At 43.2% G+C, this 13,485-nt stretch overlaps 1 protein-coding gene across 1 annotated transcript in view; it reads left to right on the top strand.

Moving 5' to 3' along the window:
• The window catches only part of CAPN8 (calpain 8), a 29,667-nt gene that overhangs the window by 5,223 nt on the left and 10,959 nt on the right, over positions 1 to 13,485 (top strand). The window contains exons 3-10 of the mRNA XM_009937340.2: positions 5,467 to 5,585; positions 6,704 to 6,837; positions 7,012 to 7,180; positions 8,078 to 8,161; positions 8,974 to 9,059; positions 10,429 to 10,503; positions 11,498 to 11,658; positions 12,360 to 12,535. Of these exons, the coding sequence (XP_009935642.2) occupies positions 5,467 to 5,585; positions 6,704 to 6,837; positions 7,012 to 7,180; positions 8,078 to 8,161; positions 8,974 to 9,059; positions 10,429 to 10,503; positions 11,498 to 11,658; positions 12,360 to 12,535 (1,004 nt within the window). The remainder of the gene's footprint in view (positions 1 to 5,466; positions 5,586 to 6,703; positions 6,838 to 7,011; positions 7,181 to 8,077; positions 8,162 to 8,973; positions 9,060 to 10,428; positions 10,504 to 11,497; positions 11,659 to 12,359; positions 12,536 to 13,485) is intronic.

The raw sequence follows: 13,485 nt of genomic DNA, 5'->3' as shown, positions 1-13,485 counted from the left end.
TTTACGTAAGCCATGTATATGACCTGTTAATAAGTCCTTGAGGGAAATAGAGCCTATTTTTAATAATCTTCTCTGACGTATTTCTTTTCTTTTAAAAATAACACTACAGGTCTGGGTTTGTATGAACAAAAGGAACAAGAAAACCTACAGTTAGTCTCACTCCATTAAACTTATTTCTTTGAAAACAGCGTAAGCTAGATGAATATCAGCTTGGGAAGTTTGATGGGAACTTGAAAGACTTGAAACATTTTAAACGTTCTTTGAACCATATCTTTTTTGATAGCCTAGTAACAACTTGAAACACAGTCACACAGTCTTAGTTATTAAAGGTGATCTATGAAGTTTTCTTGCAGCGGTCTGAATAAGTTAACCCCAGAAATGTTTGCAGAAATTCTTAAGAAACAAGTGGCATAAATTCAATTTAAAGAACATAAAACATACTCAAACCCTCTCAGTTTAACATTGGCTTTCCAGATCTGCACCATTTGTATTCATGGGCACCTTTTGTTCTGAAAGCTCAGAGGGTACTCCAAGCACTGCAGCTCCCTTGGCCTGGGCTATCAGCTGGAGAAGTCCCCTGAAGCCAACGCAGATGATTCAGTTCACACCAGCTGAGGAGCCCACCTCATGAGGGCTTTGTGCATGTCTTGTCTTATGGGCAGATTTGAGAAGGTTATGGGTAGGCTGGAGAACAAACCAAAGCCCGACAGCTTTGAGGTAGATCTGATACCTGTTGAGGGAGCCTTTGGAGCTCCAGTAGGCAGGAGAGAGCTTAATAGTACTGGGTTTGTTCACTTATTTTGCCATGGACATCAATATATGGCTCTTCTGACGTTCAGTCCCATCCCCAGGGGTATCAGAGATCCTTGTTCTAGGACATAGATCCCTTAGATCTCAAAACATACATTAGCTGACAGCTGTTGAGACCCTGAAGAGAAGAAAGCCCATTCCATTGCTGGGTGCTCCTTTGCCTTTCAGTACACAGCTGCAGAGGTTAATTAATTTCCATGAAAAAACTTTAGGTAGCCTTCTTTCAAAATACCAAAGCAGGAACAACCTGCACTGCTAAAAATTACAAAGCTAGCAGGTCAGTGCTTCCTTGATATCTGATAGCATGCCACGGGTACTACGAGCTCTGAAAAAGGGCTTCCAGCTGAGACGAAAACCGAGCGTCAAATCTGCTTGGCAGACCAGGAAGCAAGAGCCACAGGAGTGCATTTGGATCCCTTCTGAACACCAGGCATTGCTGAAATAGTGAGAAGCCAGACTACAGTGAGGACAGAAATGCCTCTGTACTGCCCAGTTAGATCTTGGAGCCAGACACTTGGGCTTTGGGCTGAAACTCACCATCATTAGACCGATGAAGAGTTCAGATGCTCTGCGTCTAGACACTTTGATGGCAGCTAAACAGAAACCGAGTGCTGCTCTGTGGCAACTGAAACTCATCAAATTTCTCATTTGTTTTATGGCCTCTGCGAGTGCAGTGTGCTTGGGTAAACTTCGTCAATACAGAGGAGTCGCTTAGCTCCCAGTTCACCAAGGATTCGATATTCTGTGCAGCAGCTGGATTATCTCTGTAAACCAGGAGGCACCTGCACAGCACAGAGAACACGAGCCATCTCAGCACATCTGTGAACAGCCAGTGACTTCATTTCGAGTACACTAATAGGCAAAGTAATTCTTCAAGATCATGTGTGTGTGCATATGTATATGTACACACAGAGAGCTACGCACAGCTAGGCTTGAGGTTTACCCTTTCCACCACAAACTCAAGGCCAGAATTGCTTATTTAAAATTAAAATAAATGAATAAAATAGTTGGACCATACCAAAGTCACAAATTACTTCAGATCCCGGAATCAAGCTGGCTTCTTTTTAGCACATTCAGCAGCAGCCGTAGACACTGTAATTGACACTTGTTTGAAACTTTAATTCATGAAATATGAGACTGAGCAGAAAGCAGTGTATGTGCCCATAGAAGATTTAGCCTTGCTCAGGGCTATTGCTGAGAAGACTTTTTTTTAAATTTATTTTTCTAAGCTAAAAGGCCACAACTTCAAATGCATGCAGTGAGCAGAAATGCTTTTTGTATTGTCATATTTCTGACTATAACTGTATTGGAAATACATTCTAATTAAATATTAAATTCATTGGCCTATTGGCCTCATTTCCTCTCCCTCCAAAAGTTCCTTTTTTAGGAAGGAAATCTAATAGTTTCCTCATAGTTTGAAAGAGGATTCATAACCTGCAGCTGGATCAGGACGAGTCTGAGCAGTCCTACATAAGCTCCCTTTCTCGGGAGCTTGTGCTGCTGCACTACACTGTTGGCAGAACCACAAACAAAACTCTGAAGTTTGCTGCTGGAAAAATTATGCTGAACTTTGAAAAAATGAACAAGCACTGTCCACTTGTACTTTTTTAGAACTAGTAATACATTATCCAGTAGGGATAAGAAACCTTATTAATAGGCCAGGATTCTATTATGGTGTACAAGAATGTAAGAGGCAACCTGTGCAGTTTGGGCTCCATCCTGGAAACTCCTTGGCATGGACAGATTCCTGCATCCTCTTTAATTTGTCTTAAAGCCAGCATCACAGGAACTGGAAAGTAACAAATTCACCACTGCAATTTTTCCGACATAATTCTTTCCCTGAGTGCTTTGAGCAGACTTGCCCCTAATACTTCCCCAGGAGGTCCGACTGCATGGCACATTTGTGGGAGGCAGAAGTGCCAATGCCACTCACTGTCCCAGAGGCTAAGAAATTAATTCATACCGTAAGATAGCTGTAAAGGATTTCACGCTGCATTTCGCATGTTATGGGGATGGGATTCTGAAATTGTTTAGTTCTGAGTCAGGAAGTAAATAACATATTTAAGGAAAGCCCTCTCATTTCACTGATTCTTCTGCCTCATTTTGCATCAGACATACACCATTCTCAGCAAAGCTTAGAGTAGTTTCCCTTTCACTGGCTATAAAATCCTGGCTTGGACCAGGAAGGGGAAACCCTTCCAGATGTTGCATATCAGGAAAGGACCAGCTCGTCACTACTAGACCTGTAGTCTCTCCAGAGGTGGAGGAACACAACAGGGATGCCAGGATCCTCACCCTGCCACCTTTTTACAAATAGTCTTCTGTGCTTCACAGCATGCCAAGAACAGCAAGAAAATCTGGAGTAGTTAAAAAAAAATGAAGGCTTCAGTTCTAACTTTATAAGGCTTTTCGCCTTCCTCCTCCTAAGAGTCATTCATCCCCAACTTATCACCATTATTTCTAGCTCTCCAAGCAAAAGCAGAAGTTATAACAGCATAAAGCGTACACCTGTACCAAGGAAAGCCTCAAAGAAATAGATACAAAAACAGGTCTGAATGTTCTCAGTCTCACTTTTTCCTGCATCTGTATTTTCTTGGAAAAGGAGGTTCTTGAAGTCTTTTTTTCCCTCCGCCTTGTGCTCTCCCAATTTTGCTTATTTTATACATAGGTACCTAAGCCTGGGAGAAACCTTCCAATCCAGTCAGTTAAGCTCTCTCCCACAGAATGAAAAATAATTTGTAAAAGAGCTAGGTTGAAGATGAGCTTAAGAAGGTTTTTGCTCATAGTTGTTCTACAGGCTGAGGTTTTCAGACTTTCTTTTCTATATGCACAGCAGCAACTTTTTCCTATTTTCAGTTTAAACATCTCACAACCCATTTATTTTATCTTCTCTTCTGCAAGGGAAATCTTACCTTTCAAGTAAGAGCTCTTGGCTCAAACAGCTTTTCTGAGAAGTAGCATTTAACCTGCCTCAAACTTCCTCTTCAAACTTCACTTGTGCAGGATGAGCAGGACAAGATTTTTTTAACCTCTTCCCATAAGAGACACAGGTGGATGGGGAGAAACAGATAATCCAGCCATTTTCTACACCCTTCCAGCCTGAATGCTCTTTCCTGAATGTGGCAGCTAGGATGGCAAAGAGCAATCCTCAAGGAAGGCCCAAGTACCACCTCACATACTAATACTAGGTTTTCCCTCCTCCTTGGAAATGCCTGGGCTGGCACACCAGGTGGATCACAGTTTTACACCCATATCAGATCAGCCAGCTCAGGCAGTTACAGGTCACGGCACCAGGGGCATTTGTTTATAGGTATTGCTCAAGTCACTGCTTGCTTAACTGGGAACAGCTGTTTCTTGCTCAGCTCGGAGAGGGCATCTGGATACCTCCCAGGGGAGTACAGGCAGCAGGGAGCACACAGCACCAGGTGAGCCCCTGTATATTACCTTTACAATTATACTCATCACGACATTAAATGATGAAACCCTAGTCAATATAAAGAGTTAAATGCTGCTCTAAAATATTAAATCATGCTACAGATTAAACTACTTGGTTTCTCTGTTAGCTTAGTTCCACTGAAGCAAGGGCTGTTATGCCAATTGCTTGTGCAGAATATGCACCTGCACAAAGAAACTGTGTCTTGGCACAGATAGTCCACAGGGAACCAGGAAACTGTCAGCACTGTCAGAGCAGCTTTGTTTTCCTAGAGTTTCTGCACACCTCAGTAATAACACAAAAGTTCCTCCTGCTGTTTGCTGTATGCAAACACTGCAAGAAACCCATGTGTTGCTGAGTTAGATGTGACAGAGGCTTCCACTTACACAACCTCCTATCCACAACAAGCAGGTAACCCAGCAAAAAGCTTGAGCTCCAAGACACCCAGCCTCCAGCTAGGGCTGGGCATACCCCTTCTTGCCAGGATAAGGAGTGGGCCAGAGAAAGGACTCACCTCCTTGCAGAGTTCCCAGGAGACTTCAGCTTCTATTAGACTCATGGGCAAGTCTGTAGTAGTAGTCCTAAACACTGGTTGAAGTTCAGACCTTCAAAGAAAGGGCTAGAGAAGGAATAACCATCCAAACATTCCTGCTATCCATCAAACTTTCTCCAAAGGACAGGAACAGAAGTCCCACCATCCTTCTATCAACCCAGAGCTTTTACACTCTTCTGGTCACTTTCTAAGCCCTTGCCTCTCCCAGGTGTTGTGGCTCAGGTGTAGTTAAAGTATCACAGGTCATTAACTCTGTGCTGCCAAGCCAGGCTTTGCAACATGCATACCCCAAATACATTCTCTCTCTGGCTGTGTTCTCGGCCTCCTGAGAGCATTAACAAGCTTAGATAAAACAGCCTGCTTTCACAGCTTCATTAAAAAATCAAAATAGCAAAGCCCAAATGAGACCATTGAAACTACCACCATGATCAGCCTCAGAGGCCCCAAGATACCTGTGTGGCCTGGGTGAGTGGAAAATGAGCAAAAGCAACAAGTAACACAGCAAAACAAGAATGGATTGCGGAACCAATACAGAGTCTGGCAGGACTTTGTGAAGCATTTAATGACGCTATTTTAGTCTAGGTGGGAGGATGACATAATGGTGTAAGGATCAGCTTGTTGAAACACTATTCATTAATGAACCTTTCTGCCTTGTAACACGTGTTTTTAGGTGATTGTTGGCTCCTGGCTGCTATTGCATCTCTGACTTTGAATCCAGATGTTCTGTACCGTGTTGTTCCCAAGGCTCAGAGTTTCCAGAAGGACTATGCTGGGATCTTTCATTTCCAGGTAACTATATGATCAGGGTATTGAGAATAAAAGAGGAAAATGCTAGTATTTAGCTAAAAGCAGCTTTTCTGTGTTTGGCACAGGCTAAATATTCAGGAATTACAATGTGTAAGTGAAACTTGGGGGGGCGAGGGGAAGGAAAGAACAGAATTAAATCATGTTAAATGGCACCTGCTCACTGGCTAGGTTCTGCTGTCTTACAGCCGATAGGGCGATTTATACAGGTTTTGTAAACTGAGCCAAACCATCATGCCATGTGAGTCAAGCCAAGCTCTGTTGCTGTCAACTGTCGAGAGGGAATTGAGGCTGATGCGGTTCCTCCTCTTTCCCTTCCCTCCTCACTGCTTTGTCTGGACTTCCTTGCCTGCAGACTTGGTGTGTTGGGACTGAGCCAGCCTGCTTTGACTAGCAGTTAGGCTTGGGTGTGAGCAGTGTGGATTCACCCTGCAAAGCTAAAGGAGGTGTTTTGGTGAGGAGAGATATTATAGAGCACATAGCTATCCCTTCCACCAGCTCATCTCAGCAGAGGGCTTGTTATGTAAATTATATTTCCTCTCCTCTCCTCCCCTCCCCTCCCCTCCCCTCCCCTTCTCAAATTCTAGATTAAAGGTTTCAAGTGCTCAGGCAAAAACCTGGTGTTAGCAATGTTTCACACCTCTCCCAGTATTTTCGGAAGGCATTAGCACTATTAAGTGCTTCCCCTTTGGGTGACCTCTCCTTGGACCATTTTTTACAGGGTCATTATTTTTTTGTTTTTGATCGGGCCTTAAAAGAGTAGACAAGAAAAGACTTCAGAGTATCCTGTCTACACACCAGCTTTCTGGACTCTCCACCATGTAAGCTCTGCATGGAGCACAGATAGTGTTCCAGATGTTATGTGCAAGAAGTCACTGTTTATAGTACCTATCAGCAAAACTTTAATACAGCGTTAAGAAGTACTTCACAGGGATGGAAAGAGTTTCACTCTGTTACAAGGAAAGAGTCCAACTCAGAAATGAAACCTCACAGTGAATTATCCAGGGGGAACTGATGAGAGGTGAAGGGGTAGAAAGATGGTAGCGTGGAGCTATCACATGCGCATCAGCCCTCACCATTTTTTCCTTTCTTCTTTTCGTCAGTTCTGGCAGTACGGAGAGTGGGTGGATGTCGTGGTGGATGACAGGCTGCCCACCAAGAACGGGAAACTGCTCTTTGTGCACTCGGAGGAAGGCAACGAGTTCTGGAGCGCACTGCTGGAGAAGGCCTATGCCAAGTACGGTGGCTAAGCAGGAGTCAGTGCTCCTGGGTGTGCAGAAGTTGACTGCCCAGGAGGTTGTGGTGTTAGACAGGGCCCGAGCAATACTAAATTATGAACCCTTCCTCCTGCAGTGCCAATGCTTACAAGCAGAGATGGCCCCTTATATAGCTCTTGTCATCTCCCCCACAGGTTGAACGGCTCTTATGAAGCTCTCACAGGAGGGTCCACTATAGAGGGCTTTGAGGATTTTACTGGAGGCATCTCCGAGTCCTATGAGCTGCGGAGGGCTCCTTCAAACCTGTACCAAATCATCCAGAAGGCTCTGAGAGCTGGGTCGTTGCTTGGATGTTCCATTGATGTAAGAGACTGTGGCCGCTTTACTCTCCCCGCTCCTCTTCTCAGGGCTCTGGTCCATATTGTAACTAAAGCTTGGACCAATGTTAGACGTAGGTAGGAAAGTCTGAATTAAGAACATACTACAATTAATGTGAGTCTTTTACTGATTTCAGTCATAAAAACTTTGGATGAGGTTCTAAATAATCGACTCTCATCATGCCTCTCCTTTCACATGACAGCCCGTGGTAATGCTTTGAGTCGAGGGGCTGGGGACTGGCCTTCCTGAACTCCATTTTCATTCTCTGAGTATCTTTTCTCATTCAGATTCTGTATCATTTCTGCTCCAGACATGCAACTGTCAGAGGAAAACCCTTTGAGATACTTTGTTGTAGCCTGTAGTCTGACTCTGGCCATGGTATTCAAGCCTAAAAATTATTGACACTTGTAATACAAATTCTCTCAAGTTACAGATTATATTTGAACATGTTTTGCAAACTCCATGCCTTTCACAGCCCGTTTCACTACATTGTTTGAAATCCTCGTTCATGGCATATAGGATTACCAGAGTTGAAATTTTGATATACTGGATCTCAGCTGAGGCAGGTTAGAGCTGAGTTCACATGAACATGTCCTTGCAGGTGACTGGATCCATTACCTGAGTTGGGGATTGGATTTAGATTTAGATTTCATTGTACATTCTCGAATATCTGTTATGCTAGGACTGCATATATAGGGACATGAGACAGAGGAGGTAAACTTTTGCTGTGGATCTCACCTCTGTTTAATACACTTTGCATCAGGGATATTGATATTCATTGTTCATAACACTTTGGATATCTTCCTCCTTATTAACTGGCTCATGAAATCTGTATTCATACACAATATATGGCCCTAAATGTGTATATTTTTATTGCCTCAGGTAACTACTGCAGCTGAAATAGAAGCAATCACAAGTCTGAAGCTGGTAAAGGGGCATGCTTACTCTGTCACTGGAGCAGAAGAGGTAAGCCAGCCTCTCCAGGGCCATCGTACAAAACAGCTTGGAGTTGCAATACTGCAGTGCCTTCACCTTTCCGGTGCCTTGCTGTGACTGATCAGATAAAAATGTTGCTACCTTATGCGCCCTGTTACAGAAAAAGAAAGTACCTGTAGTACCTAGCCAGGTTGAAAGCTTTGTACTGGTAGTTATATAGAGTATACTGTGCAGTCTGCAACTTGTATTGTACCACCAGACTGGAATACAAAACGTAAAGGTGGGCCACGCTGTTACTGACATGGAGGGTACAGAAAGGAGAAACAGGAGAGAAGGCAGCCGTTTCCCCACGTGTTCCTACTGCATGAAGTGGGAGCACGTACCTTGCCAGTCAGCCATAATGGGAAAGGAGTAGAAGCCTGTTTCATGAACTCCCCCATTAGTCTCACCTTCACAGTGAGCCCTAGACACTCCTGCTCCTCTTGAACTGGAATCATGACAGAGGTGTCCATGCCAAATAACCTCTTTCCAACCTTGCTGTGTCGTGCGATGTCTCCTGCTTTTGAGTATGTAGATACTCTGCTGGTTTGTAGCTGATGGTTTTCCTTGCAGGTTGCTGTCATTATACGAAATAGTGAGTGCTGCAGCTAATGGCTCACTTGACGGCACAGGAGAATGTAAAATAAGGGTGGAAGGCATCTAGGTGTCTTTTAACTATTGCAAATTGTAATGGACTGTATCCCTCAAGTACAAATCATGTTTTATCCTGTCTGAAAAGCAATTGCCCTGTGATGATTGGAATAATGGAAGTGCTCAGGCTCTGTTTGTTGTGGATCGTTTAGGTATATTACCGAGGACGGCCAGAGAAACTAGTGAGGCTGAGAAATCCCTGGGGTGAAGTGGAATGGACTGGAGCTTGGAGTGATAAGTAAGTTTTTATATGCCCCTGCTTCCCTCTCTTCAGTCTATTTTGATATCTTTTAAAAATTAGGTTGGGACTGTGCAGTTAATCCAATCACAAAGCACATTTAGGCGAGATACTAAATCAGTTGGAATAAAACACTATTAATTTATTAGCAAGGTTAGATATTGATCTGCTCTGCCCAGTGGACATTCTTCCTTGCCTCAGGCAGAGCTTTCTAATAAGAGAACAGCCTATGTTTTAATTACGAGCAGCCGAATGCAAGCCATATCCACGTCATTTTGCAAGACGACTTTTCTCAGATTGATCCAACTGACGGTGCCAGGACCTTAGTAGCATACGCAAACTAGTCCCAGTCCTGAGAAATACAGCAGGGCTAAACCATTGTGCCTGTGCTTCAACTCTAAGGTTCCCATGCTCTAAATCAGACCAGTATTTGGTTTCTACTGGAGAATCTTGAAAAAAATTTGGACTTTGACTAAGCGAAGGGCCTAGAAGTTTGAATACCTATCAGAAACCATCTGGGCTTCAGCTGTCTTGGAATCTCATGAGAACGGCAATGACAACACCTCTTTTATTTTTATATTTAGAATGGCATAAATTTTACTTTCATTTGGGCCATGATGTTTTTTCATGCGATACTTAGAGATTTCAGTTTCTTGTCCTGATTGACTACAATACCAGTGCTGATGTCATATAACACTTCAGGATAGAAAATAGAGATAAACATTAGAATTATTCCTACCTTTATCAAGCTGCTTTGCTCAGCTCCAAGATAAGGTGCCTCAGGCCATATCCTGATTTTGTGGCACCTGTTTTACCATGGGACAACCCTGCTGAGGCAGGTGCAGAACTGCACCGTCACGTGGGAGCAGATCAGTCCAGCTTGCTGCACCATAACATCAGAACGCAAAGGAGGAATGCAGTTTGCTATTAACATAGCAATGTTTTCTGCAGTACATTTTCTAATCCCATTTCTTTGCTTTCTTGTCCTTTGGTGACCCCAACAACGCAGTTTATATCATCTCCCTAGGGAGAATATCAGGCATCCCGACAGATCTTACAATGGAGAAGCTCTGCCCGACTTTCAGGCTGCATGTTACCTAATTCAGCCACTCCGCAGTATTTGTATATTCTGGTACCTGGCAGCCATGATTCAGTTTAAGGCTTACTTGCAGATACAGCTGCAGCCTGATTCCAGTCCTGTATTGTCAGATTGCAGTGTGTACTGCCATTGGGAGGGGCAGAAGGTCTAGTTGTCGGAGAAATACATCCTCCTTTATCAGCTGTAAAGGAAGACAGAGCCTAACTCTCTGATCTCATTGTAGAATGAAACATCACAACTGAACATCTTGTTTTTGTGCTTTGTCCGCAGTGCTCCTGAATGGAATTATGTTGATCCCAAACAAAAACAGGCTCTGGATAAGCAAGTAGATGATGGAGAGTTTTGGTGAGAATCATTCAGTTATCTTAATCTTTTGGACATTTTATGTACATGTATGCTTTTTAAGCAGCCCTTTCATTTGTATGAAGAGAAACTGCCACCAGCCACCACCAAGGGATGACATGCGTGTGTTGTTAGCCTCTTGCTTATCTCAATTCCCATTCAAATATTACCTTTTATTAGAGCTTTCATAACTCAGTGCTTATCCAAACTATGGAGACCAGATGGTAATAAAATTAATGAAGTGGCAAGAATGAACCTCAGCTGCTCTATATTTTGAGGTTTGTTTTTTTGCCTAAATGCTACACGCTAATAAAAAAGTTTAGATTATCAGCTTGGGAAGAGTCTGTTTACCGAGATCTAATGGAAAGCCCATCCTAGTTAGCTGATTATACGGATCAGTACTAAATCCATGTTACTCTGTCCTAGACTGGAAAGACAAATGCCCACTGTCTTTCAGTGCAATCAGCTATACAGGCCATAAGGCACTGAGAAAGGAGAACAGACCTCTGCTTGTGGCATGAAGTGATCAAGGTCTGCCACCCACCCAAAGCTACTAGGGCTGGTAAAAACAAACATGAACGATACAATTAAAGGAAAACACAAACTGAGATGGTTTTTCTATGGGGTGACTCTTTCTTAAGGGCCAACTCCTACTCCACTAAATCGCATCTCCTTGCACATTTTGTTCCACAAATTTTAGTGAATTTACTTATGAATTACTATCCATGAGGGATTGCCCACGGCTGAGGATGGAGAAAATGGCACGACTGAAACCATAATGGGTATCAGCTCAAGAACAACTGTCTCCAGGAGATAGATAGAGCTCATTCAGGGAGCAGGAAATTTTGTTTCCCAAAAGCCAGATCCAAGTTTCAGAGTTCAATTCAATGGGGCTTTGGACAGCTCATGTTTGCTGCGCTGTTGGGAAAGACATCCATTTGCAATCGCCTTGACTGTTGCAGGCTGATGGACTAACCCTGATCTTTTTCTGTACTAGGATGGCATTTTCAGATTTTCAAAGGCAGTTCACCCGCCTTGAGATCTGCAACTTGACTCCTGACACACTGACAAGCAACGAAGTCAATAAATGGGACCTGACTCTGTTTAATGGACAGTGGAGACGGGGTTCGACTGCTGGGGGCTGCCGGAACTACCAAGGTGGAGACCCACCCAGCCCAAGTGGGCACTTGGTGAAATACCAGCAAAACAACAAAAATTGTTGCCTATCAATCAGAGGGGGCTTTGGCGGGAAGAGCTTGGAGGTGTGGCCTTTTCTGCAGGGTTTAGATAGTAAGCAAAATCTTGGCAGCCTAAGCCAAGATCTAATTCAATCTTATTTTCTCGTTGGGGATTAGCAACCCATGAAGCAGTTAATTCATGGCTGTATTTATTTGTTTTCTCTGTCTGCTTTTTCTGCTTACATGGCTTTTGCTACTGACTGGAGTAATCGTCCAAAGGGTTGGGTAGGCCAGGAAAGTGTCACAGTTCAGTGGCAGTGCTGTTTCCCATTCCTTTTCAGGTTAGACCTCTGGAGAGGCAGTCTGGCATTTGGTCATCTTGCAGCAATAACAGCCTTGGCCAAAGACATTCCCTGGAGATAGATGGCTGGCTGGAATTAACGATACCAGCTCCTCCCTGTTGATCATTACTCCCCAGGAAATACCTTGATGCTTTGATTTGCCATGGCTCCAATTGATATTCAGCATAGCTGTGAAAACATAAGAATATAATTTAATGGAAAGGACTGGATATACTCCAGGCATAAGTCCTTCCAAAGAGATATTTTCTGTAATTCTAGTGACAGTGGCTACAATGATAGCAAAATCTCCTCCTTTTTGTCTCACCTTGGAAATTCTTAGCAACATACTGGACCAATCCCCAGTTTAAAATCCAGTTGGATGAACCAGATGATGACCATGAAGGGAGTTTAAATGAGCCGTGCTGTACTATACTGGTGGGCTTGATGCAGAAGAACCGCAGGAGACAGAAGAAAATGGGAGAAGCTCTGCTTAGTATTGGTTATTCGCTCTATCAGGTAAGGTTTGTTCCTGACTAAAGGCTTTATTCCCTGTTCTGTTACGCTGGAAAGAATTAGTAATTTGCTACATCTTGACATTCAGCACTACGCTTCAAGAAGAACTGGGTTTTGCAAGACAATTCCAATCCTTCTCTCATTTCTTCCTGACCCACATAATATGCGAAGATTCAGATAAATTTAGGCTCAGTTTTTATCCCACTTTAACAGGAGAGCAGTGTAAAACTAGAGGCAATAATTTAGCAACAGTCTCATTGAGAACCTTCTCGTACAAAATCTGAATGGGGGCAGGCTTAGGGAGCCTGGCAATTCCAGATAAGTGTTTCTGATTACAGCCTATCGTTAGTGCTCAGTAGTCACTTTCTTTTTCTTATTATTTTTCCCTTGCATTTGAAAATTGTTTTGATTCATTGTCTACCATGCTATTGTTCTGGTTGAGTAATTTTGGTGGCTTTTGTCTGATTCTTCCAGTGTTGCTTGTGTCTAAAAATGTGATATAGGGAAAAAAAATCTACAGTGTCACCTCTAATTTCTGTGATGTGAGGGAAGAGAAGCAAATATAAAAGTTACCAACCAGTATTATCATTGACAATATCGAATCTAGAGAAAAGCAATTAAACGTTTTACAGATTCCACTGGATGAAGATCACTAACCAGCACAGGTGGGAGCAGATGGGAATGCGTGACCTTTGCTAATATATCTTGTGCAGGATAGTTCAAAACTAGGAAAGGCTTCCCTAGTGCCATAGTGTCTGCATACACAAACGGTTCTCACTAAGCACATTTCTGAGTTGCCATCTGCATGGTGCGAAGCACCCTGGCCTACTGGCATCCTGAATTTGCACATTAAGGATGTTTGTCTGCTCGTATCACTGAGTACAACCCTAGAGAAGTTAGCAGAGCTTTTGTGCTTTATATCTATTTCATCCCATCTGCCTCCTCTGTGACCT

Source organism: Opisthocomus hoazin, chromosome 2 (assembly GCF_030867145.1).
Source record: "Opisthocomus hoazin isolate bOpiHoa1 chromosome 2, bOpiHoa1.hap1, whole genome shotgun sequence".
NCBI lineage: Eukaryota > Metazoa > Chordata > Aves > Opisthocomiformes > Opisthocomidae > Opisthocomus > Opisthocomus hoazin.
Note: the sequence above shows the minus strand (reverse complement) of the source record. Positions and strands in the feature narration are given on the sequence as shown.